At 54.2% G+C, this 18,639-nt stretch overlaps 1 protein-coding gene and 1 pseudogene across 1 annotated transcript in view; both read left to right on the top strand.

Annotated features, from left to right (window-relative positions):
- Window positions 1-3,560: 3,560 nt before the first annotated feature.
- Window positions 3,561-18,639, top strand: part of RSPH14 (radial spoke head 14 homolog) — a 50,337-nt gene continuing 35,258 nt past the window's right edge. The window contains exons 1-3 of the mRNA XM_075535043.1: window positions 3,561-3,759; window positions 9,295-9,397; window positions 12,618-12,736. Of these exons, the coding sequence (XP_075391158.1) occupies window positions 3,561-3,759; window positions 9,295-9,397; window positions 12,618-12,736 (421 nt within the window). The remainder of the gene's footprint in view (window positions 3,760-9,294; window positions 9,398-12,617; window positions 12,737-18,639) is intronic.
- On the top strand, window positions 13,414-14,038 carry LOC142429820 (DNA damage-inducible transcript 4-like protein; annotated as a pseudogene).

Genomic DNA, 18,639 nt, shown 5'->3' with positions numbered 1-18,639 from the left:
GAACAGACACCACGTAACTTGACCGTGCTTGCACATGGACGGCAAACCAGAGCCTGGTAAACGGAGGGGGTGGAGAAATGGAATCGGATTCACTACCAACATCCATAGGAGCTGTTGTTGAGTGACGGCAAGTGGTTTCTGCCTCACAGAAAGGACCTACGAACAAATTGAAGGACACCCTGGTGGGGCCATCCTCTGCTTGAGCCAGCAGTGGTGTGGGCCCGGGGCTAGGCCACCATCTCCTTGAAGCTCTTTCTCTTTGTTGTAAGAGTCTTCAGAAGATCTAAAGAAGCAACAGTCAAGAAATCAAAGGGTCTAGTAGACTCTAAGGAGCCCTGGTGGCTTACTGGTGACAAATTGACCTTCAATCCTAAAGGTCAGCCGTTCAAAACACCTAGCAGCTCCCCAAGAGAAAGATGAGGCTTTCTAGTCCTATAAAGAGGACCAGTCTCAGAAACCCCCAGGGGTCAGTTCTACCCTGTCCTATAGGGTCACTATGAGTCGTCATTGTTTTTGGTGTTTTTGTTATTAAATTCTAAAACTGTGTCATCGAGTGGATCCTGGCTCACAGAGACCCTGTAGCTGGGGTTCTCAACCTGTGGGTCTCAACTCCTTTAGGGGTCGAATGACCCTTTCACAGGAGTTGCCCGATTCAAAACAGTAACAAAATGATAGTGATGACGTAGCGACGAAAATAATTTTGTGGTTGGGGGCGTCACCACACATGAGGAACTGTATTAAAGGGTTGCGGCACTAGGAAGGCTGAGAACCGCTGCCCTGTAGGGCAGGGTAGAATTGTCCCCTGTGGGTTTCTGAGACTGGTGGCTTCTAACGGCTGACCTTGAGGTTAGCAGTCCAACACATAACCACTGTGCTGCAGGGAGAACTTAGCCAGGACCCAACTGTGCTTTTTTTAAAGGCGACAAAAGCAAAGATGTCATTGTTTGTTTTTCCCAAGCAGGTGCACCTCGCCCTGTCCGTCGTCTCGGGCTTTTCATATGCATGTGAAAGGTGCACAAAGGAGGGCAGACGGGAGAAGAGGGGGCACACTGGGACTGCGGTGCTGGCCAGCGACACTGAATCTACCACAGGCTGCCAGGGGAGCACTGGCCTGGAGCGTCGGCGAAAACGAGGCAACCCCTGGTGGCCGCAACAGTGGGCTCGGACGCCCCACTGATGGAGAAGATGCTCGTGGACACGCTAGGTGGTCTCTTGTGGTGCGTGGCCCCCTGGATGGGCCCGTATACCAAGGGGTTCAGAAAGTTCGGGGAGTCCATCCTCCGTGAATTCCACGGTGAGGTCCCTCAGCGTCCCGTCTCTCCCACTAACAAAGCCCTCGCAGTTCGCCTCGCTTCCCGGGTCTCCCGAGGGAAGAAGCATCTTTTCTCTTTGCCTCCAGACTGGGCTCCGCGGCGCGCGCTGCTGACGCCTGCGCAGTGGCGCGCCCCGTGAGTCGCCTAGCAACCCGGTCGCCTAGCAACGGGCGCGCGTCAGACGGCGGCGCGCGCGGGGAAGCAGGTGAGCGGTGGCGGCGGCGCCGGCTGGCAGGACCTGGGAACAAGCCCCCACCCCCACCCCCACCCCGAATCCGGGTCACTCGAGGGCCAAGTCACTCGCTCCCCCGTGGGCAGGCCCCTGCAGCTCATGCGCCCTGGAAGGGACAGAGTCCTGTCCCTGACACCCTCCATTGGGTGCCCAGGAGGGACATGGCCTTGCCCCACCGGCCTGTCCTTGGCACCTGGTGTCTGCCCCGGGACTGGCAATGCCCCGTTGCAGCTGCAGAAAGACGCAAGTCAAGGGTCATACCAGCAGGCTTGCTCCCACGTGGCATGGGGCTAGGGCCAGCTCGCAGTTGGTTGCTAAGAGTGGACCTCACTGGAGGATCCACAAACTCACAAAAAGGCCCCAAGGCCAAAGGGTGACACCCCCCACCCCCCTTTCCAAGCTGTGGTCGCCGCCCTGTGAGAAAAGTAGAACTGGGTTTGCGGTGGGCATCCATCGATTGCTAGCCTTCTCTTTGGAGGTACTTTGAGTGGCCTGAAACCTCCCACCTTGGGGTAGCACCCTACCGGTTCAGTGGCTTGGCTTTCTAGGAACCTTGGAGGCTGGAAACATTTCTTCATTGTGGGCGAACCAGAGCCCTCTGATAACAGATCCTTCATTGGGTGAGAAGGCATGACCACATTTGAGACTTCACTCTCATACTTGCCCGTCCTAACCCCGTCTGGCCAATGATGCCCCAATCTCTTCATTTGTAAAACACAAGTCCTGGTGGCACTTTTGGGTAAGTGCTGGGCTGCTCATCACGAGGTCTGTGGGTCAAATCCACCAGCTGCTCCTAGGGAGCACGGTGTACATACAGCCTTGGAAACTCAACGGAGGAGGCATTTCTACTCTGTTCTACAGGACTGCTGAGTTGGAATCGATTAGATGGTTTTGGAGTGAGCTACTGGGCATTGCTGAGTGTGGTGGTGTGGGAGTGACTCGTCTTGTTCCTTTCAATGCCCATGAGCGAGACCCAGCCCGAGAGTTGTCCCTGGTTGTGACCGTGGGTGACTCCTTTTAATACCTGCAACCTCAATTTGCCCCGCTGTAAAGTGGGATTGAAAATACCCATCCCTTTTGGAAATTGATCATAGTGGCAATTGTACAAATCCCCTTGATGTAATGGAACATGGAATGGTATGATATATGCATTAACTCCCAATTAATAATACGTTTATTTTAATGCCCCTCCACTTATGCTCACCAGCTGAGAACAACAAAAGCAAACACCAGACCCATTGCCCTCAAGTCCACTCTGACTCACAGTGATACTCGAGGACAAAGAATTTCCCACCAGAATTTCTGAGGCTAGAGGGACTGGTGGGTTTCAATCCTCAACCTATAGTTTAGCAACCCCCTAACTACCCACTGCTCTCCTAGGGCTCCTTATCAGACAACATTATTGTTGGGTGTCATGGTGTCAATTCCAACCCAGGAGGACCCTAAGCCCAGCAAAACAAAACCCTGCCTGGCCCTGGGCCATATTCACAATGGTTCCTATACCTGAGCCCATCGATGCAGCCCCTGTGCCACTACTTCTTGTCAAGAGCCTTCCTCTCCTTCACTGCCCCTCCACTTTCCCAAGCCAGATGCCCTTCACCAGGGACTGGCCTCTCCTGAAAACTTGTCCAAAGTATGTGAGGTGATGTGTCCCCCTCCTTGCCTCTAAGGAGCACTCTGATGGCACTTCTTCCCGTACAGATTTCTTTGGTCTTTTGGCACTCCATAGTACGTTCAGTGTTCTTCTCCGGCATCACAGTTCAAGTGCATTGCTTCCTCTTTGGTCTTCCTTATTCCAAGTTCAACTTTCCTATGTGTGTGGGTGATTGAAAATGCTACTGCTCGGGTCAGGCACACGTTAGTCCTCAAAGTAACCTGCCTGCTTTTCAGGGGAGAAGACTGCCAGCCAAGTCACAGTAGTGGTAACGACAGCTTTTTTTTTTCTTTATTCAGTGGTTTCCGTTGAACTTCATTGTGAAAACTAGGGAGTAGTTCTCCTTTTCTGACGTGGAAAGATGGCCCACACCCGAATCTCCATGTACCAGCCCCCAGACATCAACCCCACCCAGGCGGCCATTGCCTACGGCTGCCGGGCCCTGCCCAAGCTGAACGAGGAGCTGCAGTCTGAGAACCTTCGGATGAGGCAGAAAGCCCTCATGGCGCTGTGTGACCTCATGCACGACCCTGAGCATGTCTACCAGGCCATCCAGATAGGTGAGGCCCCGATGGGACAGCACCGCCAAGTGGCCTAGGCTCCCCGTCTCCCCCTGCTCGGTGTCCCTCCCGTCCCAGCAGGCCGTGCTGGCGTGGATACTTGCCCCAGAGCCGTAGTAGCCCCACTGTGACAGTCACCCTGCAAAGAGCCTTGTAGGTGGGCCACATCCACAAGGCTGTCACAAGAGGTGGGTTCATATCTTTGTCTCCCACTTTCCCAGCATCAAAGGACAAGCTTCCTCCTGGAAGCTTTGGGTACTGGGACTGCTTCAGCAAGCAGAGTTGCTACTGAAGATTTGTACCCCATGTACCGTGCCTGTGCCAGCTGAGTCCTCAAAGCGGCCACCCGAGGGAGGAGGGAAGATCCTTGTTGCTGTTAGCGGACATTGAGTCAGTTCCGATGGCCCCTCATGACGACCCAATGCACAACAGAATGAAACACTGCCTGATCCTGCCTCATCCGTACAATTGTTCCTAAGCCTGAGCCCATCGTTTCAGCCACGGTCTCAATCCATCTTGTTGAGAGTCTTTCTCTCTTACTCTGCTGTTCTTTTCTGAGGACTGGTCTCTCCAGATGCGCTCAAAGTTCATGAGGCCCAGTCTCACCATCCTTGCCTTGTTTGTTGGTTCTTTGGGCGGTCCATGGTACTTTCAATATCCTTCTCCAGCCACACAGTTCAAGTGCATTGATTCTTCTTTGGTCTGAATTATTCAACGTTCACCTTTCGCATGCAGGTGAGGCGATTGGAAATGCCATGCCTTAAGTCACGCACGCCTTAGAGTAACATCCTTGCTTTTCAGTACTCTAAAGAGGTCTCGTGCAGCAGATTTATCAAAACGTGTCATTTAATCTCTTGAGTGCTATGTTCGTGAACTTTGATTGTGGGTCCAAGCAAGACAGAATCCTTGACAAGCTCAACCTTTCCTCCATGTATCATGATGTTACCTATTGGTCCACTTGTGTGGATGCTGGTCTTCTTTACATTGAAAGAATGTACTCACACTGATCTTCGTCAGCAAGCGCCTCAAGGCTGCCTCACTTTCAACAAGCAAGGTTGTTCATCAGCTTTTCTCCCTGGCTTCACCAAGGGCTGAGTCAAGGCTACCAGCCACATCCACGAAGCAGGCTTTGCCTATTCAGTCTTTCTTTTCGCTTAGGTCAGTTGAGTTTCCTTTCTTTTGTTCCCCAGCCAACTCAACATTTCTCACCCGAATTTTTATCATGAAACGAGTGACGGTTTACAACGCGGATCAATTTTTCCATCAGGGCAAAATTGTTTCATCTCATCAATTGCCAGCCCCACAGTGGAGCATCTCTCATCCCATCCCACTTCCTCCCTGTGTTCCCTGTTTCCACTTCTCTTTCTTTCCTACCCCCTCTGAATGTTGCCCTGGGGTAAATGCTGCCCACTGATCTCAAACGGTTGATTGTTCTCCGGTAGACATACCTCCCTGGTGTTATTCTCCACGTGGGCCTGTCTTTGTTTGGTTGAAAATTGAGCCATCCTGGTGAGTGCATTTTCAGACCTGAAGGATGAGGCAGGACCATAATCTCAAGGGTCCCACCTGTCTCTACCCACATTTTTCTCCCCGTCTATCCAGGACCTTCTAATATGAGCCCTTTCAGAGTGTGTGACAGTGGTGGCCGGGCACCACCTTGCAGAGGCCGAGGCTTATGTGGTCCACTAGACCATCGGACCATTTGTTTCCATACACCATCAATTGACTTCACTTTCCTTTCCTCCAGACAGGGTGAGACCAACAGTTGTAGTTCCTCTTTAGATGGCCACGCATGAGCTCTTAACACCCCTGTGCCAATCACTGGAGCCCTGGTAGCATAGTGGTTATGCATTGTGCTGCTAACTGTAAGGTCAGCAGTTTGGAGCCACCAGGCAGCTCCTCTGTAGAAATACGAGGCTTTCTATTCCTGTAAAGTGTCACCATCTCGTCAAGTCACAAGGGCCAGTTCTACCCTGTCCTATAGCATCGCCATGAGTCTGCATCGGCTCGATGGCAGGGAATTTGGTCTTGGTTTGGTTGCTACTCACCAATGTTGGATGTAGACCAGATGTTATGCCAACTGACCTGGACGTCCCCCTACACGCTAGTTGGAGTCCCTGCTCAGTGACTCACTCCCTCAAGGTGTTTGGTCATGGCTAAGACATGTTCATACCTTTGCCCCCGATGTGTTCTCCTGTGTTCATGGATATACTTGCAGCAAAGGCAATTACATTATTCATCCAAATCTAGGCCCATTGGTGGGTGTGCGTCCACTCTTCCCCCTACTCCTGTTCAGCCGCATGTGTGTCTGTACAGCCAATGCTAGGTTCTTATTATTGCGGGATTTACCTCCACTGCCGCCAACACAGTGTCCTTCAGCTTGTGCTGCCCTCCCTCTTGTGGTATAGTTAAGGTGACCAGATTTTAACATTGGTAAAACTCGACACCAGTGGGACGCCATTGATAAAACTCATATCCTGGCGAAATAGCCACATGGCAGCCGAAAGCCGTGCATTCTTTCCAAAAATCTTGACTTTTTAAAATGCCGCGGGATGTGGAACAAATTGTTAGAAATCGGGACTGTCCTGCCCAAACCGGGACGTCTGGTCACCTTAGGAATATTGCCTTTCCCTTCACCCAGTGTCTCCCACAGTGGGCACTATCTGTATCTCCTCTTCCTCTGGCATATTCGCCTGTGGTTTGTCAAGTTTTGTTCACCTTCTAGCCGTGTTGATTCTTTGTTTTTCTCTTTTGGATTTCATCTATTTCTGTTCTAGTCTTTATATGTCTTTTTTTTTCCTGTTGACTATAGGCTAATTAGCTGATATTTCTCTAATTATTATTATTATTTTTAAATCATTTTATTGGGGACTCGTACAACTCTTACCACAATCCATACAGATCTTTCTCTAATTATTGCAGAAGTTTGATCAAGGTATTGATTTTTAGTTTCTTCTTCTTTTAAAATATGTGTTGACTGCTATAAATAGCCCCCTGAAATAGCATTTTGCTGTGTCCAAAGGTTTGGGTATGTTGTATTCTCATTCTTCTTTGATTCAAGCGATTTTTTTAGTTTGTCTGCTTCCCAGTAGTTTTTAATCAGAGTGTTATGTGATTTCCATGTGTTTGGTTTGCTCCCCCATTCATCTTCCTACTGTTGATTTCTAATGTGATGATATTGTGATCTGAGAAGGTGCATTGAAATATCTTGAGGTTTTAAATTCACTGACACGTGTTTGTGGCCTAACCTGCGGTCCGTTTTGGAGACTGTTCCGTGCGCACTGGAAAAGGATGTACATGGAACTGTTGTTGGATAAAGGGCTCTGTGTAGATCTTTGAGGTCAAGTTGGTTGGTTGTGTTCGTTAGTTCTGCGTCTTTGTTGCGCTTTCGAATCGTTCTGTCTAGTTGTTATGTCTTGGTGTATTAACGTCTCCAGCTACTATTGTAGCATTGGCGATCTCTCTCTTCAACTCTATAGGAGTATGATCAATGCCTTTTGAGGCTCTTTCATTGGGTGCATTGATACTTATTATCAATACATCTTCATGATTTTCTTTTCTAGCCGCCCCTATTAGGGACTACCGAGTCTTTTTGAATGCATGCTTTCCCATCTTTCTTTCAACCACTCCAGTCATATTCATGTCACGGTCATGACTGAACACTGCTCACAAAGTTCAAAGTGGCCACGCTGTGTCAGAGCCGCTGGAAGTTCATGCTCCCCCTCTGCCTCCTCTCTCATCTTTGTTTACTCAGCTTCTACTGAAAGTTGGGACTTGATCCGCTTATTTGTTCTTTCCCTTGAAGGTTTCCAGGGCCCCCATAAATGTCTGCTCCAGTTGGGCTCTCCTGTCTTTGCCCTAGAGGGTCTGGGTAGTCTTTCTGCCCAGTCCTCCACCTTCCAGATATTCTGCCTCGTGGTTTTAACATGCACAACGCAGTGATAGCAATTGCACTGGTCACACTGTGCAGTCGCCACCGGCCTCCTTGGTCAACCGTCCCGTCACCACAAACAGGTCCTCAGCCATTCTCTCTTCTACTCTAAAAGAGTTTGGTTAATGCCTTTTGAGGCTCTTTCATTGGGTGAATTAATATTTATTCTGCATATGTCTTCATGATTTGTTTCCTAAGCAAAATCTCGCCCTCTCCCCTGCCCACCTGCCCCTGCGAACCACCAGTGAATGCCTTATCGCGGTGCAGCTGCCCATTCTAGAACAGACGTTAAGGAGAGTCATAGGCCATTTGGCCTTTGGTGACCAACTGACTTCACTCAGCATGGCATTCTCTGGTCCCCCCATGTCACAGGATGTATCTGGACTTCACGCCTCTCTATGGCTGAAGGGCACTCCGTTGTTTGGCTGTTGTTGATGTTGCCAGGGGCCGTCAAGTCACTTTGGACTCAGAGGAAGGGACCCTCTGTACCACAGAACAAGACGCTGCCCAGTCCTGCCCCATCCTCACACTGGTTATATTTGAGACCCTTGTCGCAGTCACTGTGTCCGTCCATCGCATGGCTGGTCTTCCTCTTTTTCGATGACCCTCTCTCTACTTTGCAGAGCATGATGTCCTTCTCCAGAGACTGGTCCTTCTTGATAACGTATGTCCAAAGTACGTAAGATGCAGTCTCACCGTCCTCACTTGCAAGGAGCATTATGGCTATACTTCTTTCCGGAACAATTTGTATTGTTCTTCTGGGCGCCCATGGTACTTCTAGTATTATTTGCCAGCACGTCATTCAAATGCACCAGTTCTTCTGCAGGCTTGCCCAACTTCCATATGCAGGAGAGGCAACTGGAAAGAACATGGCTTGGGTTAGGTGCATCCTTATTTCTCAAAATGACATCCTTGCTCTTTCCCCCTGCACTGAGGCAGGTTGAACCTGTGCAGCCGATTGTCTGTCTTGACTGTTGCTCCCATGAGCGTTTATGACATAGACCCACAAGCAAGTTGAAACCCTTGAAAACGTCAGTCTTTTCTGTTTATCATGATGTCTCCCGGTCCAGTTGTGGGCCTTTTGCTTTCTTTACACTGCGTTGCAATCCACACTGAAGGCTGCATTCCTTGATCTCCATCAGCAAGTGCTTCAAGCACTCTTCGCTTTCAGTCTGCATATCGCAGCTTGTGAATTCAAGGTCGGCTGAATGGATGGACTGTATTTCTGTCCTTCCGCTTACCTGGGGAGGGCCAGTTGGGCTCTGTCCACTTTGGAGTCTCTGTAGTTATGCTGCAGTGAACCTTGGTGAGCATGTGTCTGTCCGACTCATCGAATAAAGCTGGATTCTTCGCACTAGATGTGGCCGCCCTTGGTGCCGCCTGCTATCATGCACAAGAGAAGGTTGGGGTAGGACCACATCTGTCCGTGGGTCCCTCTGGTGCAGTGGCCATCCTGGGAACCCTGGCGGAGGGTCTTGGACATTCCCATGGGCCATGAGGTGGGCCTGCTCACTCAGAAAGATCCCCCAGTCAGGGTCAACTGCTGCCCTGAGGGCAGGCTGGTGTCCCCGGCGGTGACTCTTTACAAGCATCTCTGGTTCCAGGCTGCCTGGAGAGCCTGAAGGCTCTGCTGAGGGATAGCAACCACTTGGTCCGGATCAAGACCACCGAGGTGCTGTGCATCATGGCCACCCACAACATCGGCAGGTAGGTACCAGCTCTGCCTTGGCATGGCTCTGCCCACACGCATGGCTCTGCCCACATGCATGGCTCTCCCCACATGGCCAGCCCAGCACAAGGCGGAGTTCATGGGCTGCTCTGGGGAGGGGGGTTGTTGGGGGGGGCTCCCAACACCCCAGACCCACTTTGAATGTGTGCTCTTGGTTCTGAGCTCCCCTCCCCTCTGCCCTGCCGCACCCACAGCAGCTGCAAAGAAGGCTCAGACTCCACAGTGATGACACTTTCTCTCTCCCGGCTGGTGGCTTCCTTGAGCCGCTCACGGCCCCCTGGTTCCCCCCTGAGGCAGAGGTGCTAAGTGCCAGAGCCTCAGAAGCCACCTCTTGTTCAGCTGGGTGTTTGCTACCCTTCCCTCCACCCCAAAGGAGCATGAGGTTCTTTCGTCTCGGATTCCGGCTCCGGGACATGCCCCTCATGTGGCCATGCCTCTCACCGAGTCCCTGGGGGTGCCCTGTCAGCGACGAACCCCAAGCTGAGAGGTTCCAGTTCTCCCAGAGGCACCGCAGCAGGAAGGCATGACAGCCGTTTCGGAACTCCAAGTAGCACAGGGGGAGTGGGAGAGGAGGGGATGGGGTTGACCAGCAGCATCAAGACCTCCCTCCCGAATAGCTCTGGCCATTCCCTTGTGGTGAGACCCACCTCAGCTCAGGGCCTCTTCTTGACCTGGGATCACTGGCCTGGCTTTGTACTCAAGCAGAACTCAGTTCTACAGCACCCTCAGGGCCTGCCCAAGCACCCATGGAACCATGGCCTGGAACCCACCTCCCAAGCCTGGTGCCTACCTGCCCAAACTGCCATCGTCCCCATGGCCTGGTGCCTACATGACCAGACATCAGCAAGAGGGGATCGCTTCCAGGCAGGGCTATGTGGTGTTCAGAGAGACTTCAGAGCATGTGTCAAGAGCCCTGGTGACGCAGTGGTGATGTGCTGGGCTGCTGACCGCAAGGCCAGCGGTTTGAAGCCACCAGCCGCTCTGTGAGAGAAAGACGAGGCTTCCTACTCTTGCCAAGTGTTAGTCTCAGAAACCCACAGGGGGCCAGTTCTACCCTGTCCTCAGAGGTCACCAGGAATTGGCACGGAGTTTGAGTTTAGGCCATTTCCCCCAAAGCCAAAGTTACCCAGCCCTTCCGTGCCCCAAACTCCATGTGCCTCCAGTCTCCAGTCTCCACCTGTGTTCATCTGGGTAGACTAGAGAAGCAAATCCAGGGAGACACTCATTTGTGTGTAAGAGAGAGAGTAATTGAATATTGAGAAAACATCCTAGCCCCGTCCAGATCAAGTTCATAAGTCCGATATTAGCCCATATGTCTGATACCAATCTATAAAGTCCTCCTCAGACTCACGAAACATAGGCAATGGTGGGAAGATGGAGGCCAGTGGGTAGAAAGTCTTTGGATCTAGTGGCATTGTAAGCATCTCAGCGCTGGCAGGGGCCTCCACGGGGCTCCTTCAGTTCCCAGGGCATGGGGTCCATTAGCGTAGTGACATCTGGCTTGTCAGTAGACTCAGGGAGTGTCTCCCACCTTCAAGAAGGCATACCGGATTTCCCAGAGTCCTCAGGGGGAAGGCCATGCTCACACAGAGGCCTCATTGGCTATGACCCGATTGACACACTAGGCTCCACCCCTTCACTCTTAATCCTCTCAAGTCCCAAATTGGTACCAGATGATGTAACTACCACACCACCTCAAAACCAAACCGACTCACTGTGACAGGCGGTGACCCCATTGGACAGAAGAGAACTGATCCTTTGGCTTCCGAGACTGGCAGTCTTTATGGGCGCAGACAGCTAGTCCACAGCCCCAGCAGAGCCCCTCAGTTGCTGTGCCCCAGGGCGGGGGGGCTGTGTCCGTGAGGCAGGGGGCCTTGGAAGTGGACTTCAGCTCTCCTGACCCCAGTGAGGGACCCAGGCCATTTCCCAGCCGAGGCTTCTCATGCAGTGCAGGCAGGCCGGCCTGGGGCTTGGAGGCTTAAATGGGTTTCAGCCGAACTTCCAAACGGAGCTGGCTCAGAAGAAAGTCCTGGAGACCATCCCCTTCAGAAAACCGACCCCACCAGGGGTTGTGCGAAAAACCCACACAGCCATCCGGTTGTGTTTAGGGCCCCCGTTAGAGAGGCTGGCTGGACAGCAGGCTTTGCCCCTCCCAACCCCCCACCCCTACCTGCCCAGCGGTGGGATTCAAACAATGTAACGGCCGGTTCGCTGCCCTAATGACCATTTCAAGTATTAGAAGACCCTATACCGAAAGGCAGTTTGTGGTTTCATACAGTGAATACCTGGAAACTGGACGACGTCATAGGAAGAGCTGTAGACGGTAATAAAAACATCAGCGCCTGACAAAACCAGGAAGATATTTCCATCTCGTTTCTCGCCTGGCAGCCTCACTGACAGTCTTCTTCGCCAGTCATTGCCAGCGTAGTTCCGTCAGCTCTTTTAAACCCCTGGAGGACGGGGCGAATGTGGTGCTTAGAAGGCGCTGTGGTGCGGGCGCAGGCTTACAGAGGAATAAGGAAGGGGAGTTGGTGATTTCCACATCGGGGCGCTGTCCGGCTGCCCACCTTAGAGAGGACCCCAAGACAAGGGCCATGCTAACAACCGGCTCACCCAACTCCACATGAAACTCAGCCTGCAGGGGGCCTCTGAAAACAGGCTGACGCCCACCGCTGGCCCCGCCCACCCCACATTGTCATGACAACAAGCGGGGCACTCATGGGTTTGGGGCGAGCTGCTCTGAGAGGAGAGGGAGGGCGCGCCCATGGGACTGTCCCACAAACCCCGGGGGGCGGAGGCTGAGAAGGTGAGAGGAAGAGGCGGGGACATAAAGTCACACCAGGCATCCACCCCTACCACCTCCCACCCCACCTGTCCCCTCTCTGACAGCTCTCTTGGTGGTCCCCCACCTCTGGCCTTGTCTCCACCCCTGGAGTCTCGCGAAGACAGCCGGGCAAGGCTTCAGAGCTTGGCGGTCACTCGCTGTTGTCAGCCACCCCATGCAGCACGGCCGCCACGCTACGGTGTGTTCCAGGGCCTTTCAGGCGGCTGGGTTGGTTGTGGTTGACAGCCGCCAGGCCTTTCTTCCTGGTCTGCCTGAGTCCAGACGAGCTCCTGGAACCAGGGGCTACACAGGAAGAAGCTGGGCGGGGTGCCTGCGCTTGTGGTGATGTCCAGCTCCCCCTGTCGTCCACCTAGGGAAGGCTTCTTGAAGTACAACGTGGTGCCGTTTCTGGCCCTCCTGCTGAATGACCCCCAGCTGCTCTGCCGCCTGAACCTGCACCAGGCCTACAAGCACCTGGCCCAGCTGCCCCAAGGTAGGCTGTGGCCACCCCTGGCCCTGCGTTCGGCCCTCACACGTCACTCTGCAGTCGATTGCGCCTCACTTTTGTCCTGGGCGGCGGATCAGGGTACAAAGGAGGCCTGTCGCAAAGGCAAGGGCCCAGGCCTGCTAGTAGATGGGGAAATGCTGCCTGCCAACTCGCCCCATCGCGAGGACAAGCTCCTGATGCCAGGAGCCCTTTAAATGAAGGGTTGGGCCCAAGACTGCACCAGAAGGAGCCCTGGTGGCAGAGTGATTATGTATTGGGCTGCTACTCACAAGGTCAGCAGTTCGAAACCACCAGTCGCTCCAAGGGAGGAAGATGGGGCTTTCTACTTCCTTCAAGGGTGACTGTCTCAGAAACTCACAGGGAAAGTTCTGTTGTGCCCTGCCTTGCAGGGTCACTGTGAGTCAGCATCGACTCGATGGCAGTGAGTTTTGGATTTTGTTTTGTTATGCCTTTGGCCCAAGAGTCATGGCAAGGGTCTGTGGAGGAGGCAGACAGCCTGATCTCCCTTTTCCCTGTCTTGTTGATGCCCCAAGACTCCCAAGGCGCAGGAGGGGGGGGTGTCTGACTTTCTAAAGCGGGGTGAGAAGTGGGGAGGAGGCAGGCAACCCTCGCCAGAGGCAGAGTTCCACAAGGGCTCCTCCAGGGAAACAGAGCCTTCGACCATGGTTGCAATGGGCAGTTTGAGCAGGAAGCACTTGGCCAGCATTTCTGAGTTGCTGGACCATGGTCGTCCCCCCCGCCCCCCACCCCCCACCTTCCCTGGAGGAGCCTGCTGCTAAGTGATATTGTCTACTGGGATTATGTTGTTCCTGAACTCAACCTCAGTGGGGTGCTATCTGAGGAGACAGCTTGCCTGAGGTTGGTTGAGATGCTGCCAAAGTGCCTGTCCTACATCAAAGGCCACCAAACGTGGTCCTTGTCGCTGAAGAACTGACCCAGGGAATCGCTCAAGACGTCCTGTGGCTTTCCTCCACGGAGCCCTGTGGCCTGCGAGGTTGGGTGATGCATGTGAACTTGGAGATGGAAAAGGTATGTTGATAGCTGGCCAGGATGGTGTATGATTCCAGCGTGGGGCCAACTCTTGAGCGAAGACTGGTGTGTAAGCAGGAAAACTGCTCACAGGATGGAGTGAGTAGCTCCGGGGGGGTGGGTGGGGGTGGACTTTCGCTTTAGGAGAGCCTGCTTCTCAGCTGGCCTCTGGAGAACTCTGATACTCAGGTCAGGGTTTTTGACTTAAGGAAAGGCTTGACGCATTGGATTGGAACCATAGTCACTGAAGAGTGTTAAAAAAATGTTAAGCTTCTTTTTTAGGATTGGATAATAAAACGATGCAGACGTTCAGTTAAAACAAACAAAATAAAAAACACCCCGCGTTTTGTTTGGAATAAAACCCAAGCATGTCTGAACTGGACCTCTTGGTGGTGATCGATCTTTGTTCACTTATTCCCGGATGTCTGTTTGAACTCCCGGTAGAGGAGGGGTCCCTGAAGCAGCATAGGTAGGTGAAAAGTCCAGGGGCCGGTAAGTAAGGTGACAAAGGGAAACGACGGTCAGAAAATGATGTCGGCAGCGTCTGTCCTCAGTTTGGTGGGGCCTTGGTGAGGCAGTGGTAAGCATTCCTAAACCACCAGCCACGCCGCAGGAGAAAGACGGGGTTTTCCACCCCCCACCCCCCCATGAAGAGTTCGTCTCAGAAACTCACAGGGGCAGGTCTACCCAGCCCTACAAGGCCATCATGACTTAGCATCAACCTGAAGGCAGTGAGCTAAGTGTTGCCGTACCAAGGTGCTTCGACTTATCTTGCCATCTCGTTGTCTTTTCTTGCAAAAATCTAAGCAGAAGGGAAGCTTGTTGGTGCCAGGGCTTCGAGTGCGTGGGACGCAAGGGCATCCCGTCTGCCATTACCAGGGCTCTATGGGGGAGCTGGGGTCCCTGGGTAGTGTGCACTGAGAGGTTGGCACCTTGGAAGAAAGGCCTGAAGGGCACCCCTCGCAGTACAGTTCACTCTGACCCCCGTGGGGTCACCCCCCCAAGGCATCTTGGTTCCGTCATATTTTTAAGGATCATTTGTTAGTCGTTTTCTGGCTCCCGTCAGCTCACCTGCCCCTTCCTTCAACTCTGCAGATCTGCATCGGACACTTTCTCAGCCCCAGGCCCCCGGCCTTCTCTTTCCTCATCTGTAAAACCTGGCAGCGGGGTTGGTTAGACCATGCCATCCACACCCTGGCCTGGCCTACCCTGCCGTGTTGTTTCCCAGAGTGGCCAGCAGGCGGCGAGGCAGGACCGGTGGCCGGCAGGGGCGGCCTCCGGCGGCCTTGCAAAGGCTAGGCCTGGATGGACCGCTGCCTGGGCTCCTGCTAAGCCGGCGACCTTGCACTGGCCATGTGCAGGTGTTCTGTGGGGAGGAAGCACCGACACTAGACGCAGGGGTCTTCCATGAGCCGGGGCCCGCACTGGCTATGGCCTTGAGCCCTCGGGTCCCCTTACGACCTTGCTAATGTCGCAGTGGACCTGGCAGATGGCGAAAGGGCCTGCGGGAGGGTGTGGCTCCGCGGCTTGGAGTAGGCAGCCCCCCCTCCCCCAGACCCTTAGACTCGGGCCCAGTCACAGGGGTAGGGGTGAGGCGAGGGGTCAGGAGACAAGGGGAAAGGCTTGGATCGGGGTCGGGGTGTCGCGGTGGAGGGGACCCTTTTATGGCTCCGCAAGATTGTCATGAGAGCCTCATTCTCTCTGGTCGCCTGCTCCTGTAAGTCTGCGCCGCCCAGGGTAAGTGGGCCTCACTCGCCCCGCCCCCCGCCCCTGGGGGTGTTCAGCTTGTGGGGTGCTGCAGATGCCCCTTTGGAGCAGCCCCAGCCCTGTCTTTGCCTACTCTACTCTGACTTTGGGGCGGGGCTCACAACTTCGCGGAGGAGCGCCGGTGCCACTGTGGGTTAAGAATAAGGTGACCAGACGTCCCGATTTTCAAACATTTTTTCCCACGTCCCGCGGCGTTTTAAAAAAGTCCCGATTTTTGGAAAGAATGCACGACAAGCTAGGGTATACGGTTTTCGGCTGCCATGTGGCTGTTCCGCCAGGATATGAGTTTTACCCATGGTGTCCCGCTGGTGTCCCGCTTTACCAATGTTACTTAAGAACCCATCGGCTGCTAAGCTCAAGGTTGGTGGTTTGGAACCTGCCACGTGCTCCCGGGAAGAAAGATGGAACTGCGGGCGTCTGTAGAGATCGACGGTCTCAGAAGCCCCATAGAGCAATTTGACTCGGTCCTACAGGGTCACCAGGGGTTGGACTCCACTTGACGCCACTGGGTTTGGTGGCGCTCAGCCGCTAACCGAAAGGATGGCAGTTCAAACCTTCCAGGCATTTGGAGGAAGTAAGACGAGGCTGTCTGCTCCCAGTAAAGACAGTCTTGGAGCTCCTGTGGGGTCGCCGTGATTTGGAATCTCCTGCACAGGGAGGGGTTATTTTATGGCCTGGCGGGTTGGTTGTAAGGGAGGTCCCGGGCTTAGGGGTCTCCTCACTGCGTCCTGCGTGGGCCAGAGACCATGGTTCAGGAGTAGCAGGACAGGTGGGTACAGGATGCAGGAGAACGCACAAACCTGGCTGCCTGAAGAGTGGGTGTGGGGGACCTGCAGAGCATGAGAGGGCGGGGTCTGCTCAGAGAGGGTGGAGCCTGCAGAGGATGAGAGGGCGGGGTCTGCTGAGAGTGGGAAGGCAGAGCCTGCAGAGAGGGCGGGGCCTGCAGAGCATAAGAGGGCGGGGTCTGTTGAGAGTGGGAAGGCAGGGTCTGCAGAGGACGGGGCCTGCAGAGGATGAGAGGGTGGGGTCTCCTGAGCAGGGACCATGGCATGGCATGCAGTCGCCACCCACAGCAAGAAAACACGGCTCTCCACCCCTCCACCAGTAGGCTGCTTTCATCCACTAACGCCCCCAAACCCCCTCTGCTCTCAGAACTTGGAGGTGCTAGGTGCCGTGGAGGAGCCGTGGCTGTACGTCCTGGACTGGTGCCGTGAGAGGGCCGGCTTGGTCTGCGGTGTGCAAGGCAGGGAGCTCAGGCTAGCCTGCCTCTGGCTGGGCACGGACCCAGAGCGCGTGCGTCCTGGCAACTGCCAGGTGGGTCCCCCTTGCGAAGACCCCTGCAACATGGGAACAGAGGCAGCCATGCCCACACAGGTCCAGAGGGGCTAGGGGTTGGGGTACACAGTGATGCTGGTCATTTTGAGGATGGGTGTCACTGGGGTTGTACTGTCTGGGCAGTGAGGCTGTGGGGAGGCTGTGCCAAGGGACCTACTGCACCCTTCTCCTTGGGGTGGGCAGCTGCCACTGAGGGTTGCCTCATCCCCTCTCCAGCAGGGGAACCAGGCCCCTGCCCCTCTCTTCCTGAGATATTTACTGTGCCCATGATGGCCCTGTGGGGTGGGCTCAGCCTCTCAGGGACCCCTCTTAGGATTGTGTGGGGGTACTCCGCCGAAGGTTAATGCCCCCCACCCCAGCTCACCATGAGCTGGGCAGTAGGGTCGTGGTGAACATGGTCGTCCCATGACCCTGCAGACAAAAGGTGGGATATGGCAGAGGGGTCCAGGCCCCCTACCATCTCCAGAGGGCCTCATGCAGCCTCCCCCACAGCTACTTATGGTGAAATGACCCATTCAGCATGTGGAGGGGTTGACAGCACACAGCAAGTTGGCAGACAGACCCCCCCTGCCAATGAGGTGGGTATGATGGGAGGGTGGGGTTCCTGGTAGAGGGGACTGAGGGACAGGGTGGCAGGGGTGTGGTGAGGTGGGGCAGGCCAGGCAGCACTGGCTGCTGGTCTTTCACAGTGACAGCTGTCCCACAGTGGCCCCCAAAGTCCAGAGGGAGTCTGACTCATATCAGACTCCCAGGGCTCTGAGACAGCATGGGAGCTGGAGGGGACCCCCACATGGGGGGTCTGACTGGTGGTGTGGTATGTGTGCGTGTGCATGAACATGCACATGTGTATGTACTTGTGTATTTATGGGAATGTCTGCGTGTGTATGCAATGTGTATGTACACATGTGAATATGTGTGTTCAAAGAGTATGTCTGTGGGCACGTGCACATGAGTGCATTTGCCTATGCGTGTATTTGTGTGCACATGTGAACGCATGTACATGCATTTGGGTGCACATACATGCATGTACACAAGCATGTCTGAGTAAGCATGTGTGTGTACACACACCCTCGTGCAGTGATGACCACAGGAGACATCAGGGGGGCTGGAGGGTGCACCCTGCAGAAGTTGGGAGAGACTATGCCCTCCGCAGACCTTGGAGTGGAGCTGAACCTCCTGCAGACACTTTTGGGGCACAGTATGTTGGGGGGGGCAGTGTTCCCAGCAGATGTCAAGGGGCGGTGGGTTATGCCCCCTGCAGACCTAGAAGGTGGACTGTGGCAGCTGCCTAGTCTGGGCACAGGGCATTCTGGAGGTCCAGTCTCTGACCTTGATCTTGACCACGTTTCTTGGGTGAAAAGAAAAAGACCACTGTTGTCCACCTCTGGAGGCCACTGCTCCTGTAAAGACCCACAGCCTTGGAGACCCTCTGGGGAAGTTATGCTCTGTCCTATGGGGTCACCGTGAGTCAGGATCGGGGTGCCCACCTGCTGGGATGGAGTCTTAGGTAAAGAACGTGTGACAGCCAGGCACGTGGTGCCTCTAGCGATGTGTGCCACCTTCTGCAGGAGGCAGCCTGTGGGGTCAGCAGGTGAATAGCCCTGATTGCCCCCCAGCCCCATCACACTGCCTCCCCAGCTTACAGGTAACCCCTCTCTGACCTCCACTGTGTGTGTGTGTGTAGGGGAGGCCCTGGGTATGGCAGGGGGTCAGAACTATTGCCCCCAACCCTCCTTGTTCTGCTCAGATGCACCTGC

This window comes from Tenrec ecaudatus, chromosome 16 (genome assembly GCF_050624435.1).
Source record: "Tenrec ecaudatus isolate mTenEca1 chromosome 16, mTenEca1.hap1, whole genome shotgun sequence".
NCBI lineage: Eukaryota > Metazoa > Chordata > Mammalia > Afrosoricida > Tenrecidae > Tenrec > Tenrec ecaudatus.
Note: the sequence above shows the minus strand (reverse complement) of the source record. Positions and strands in the feature narration are given on the sequence as shown.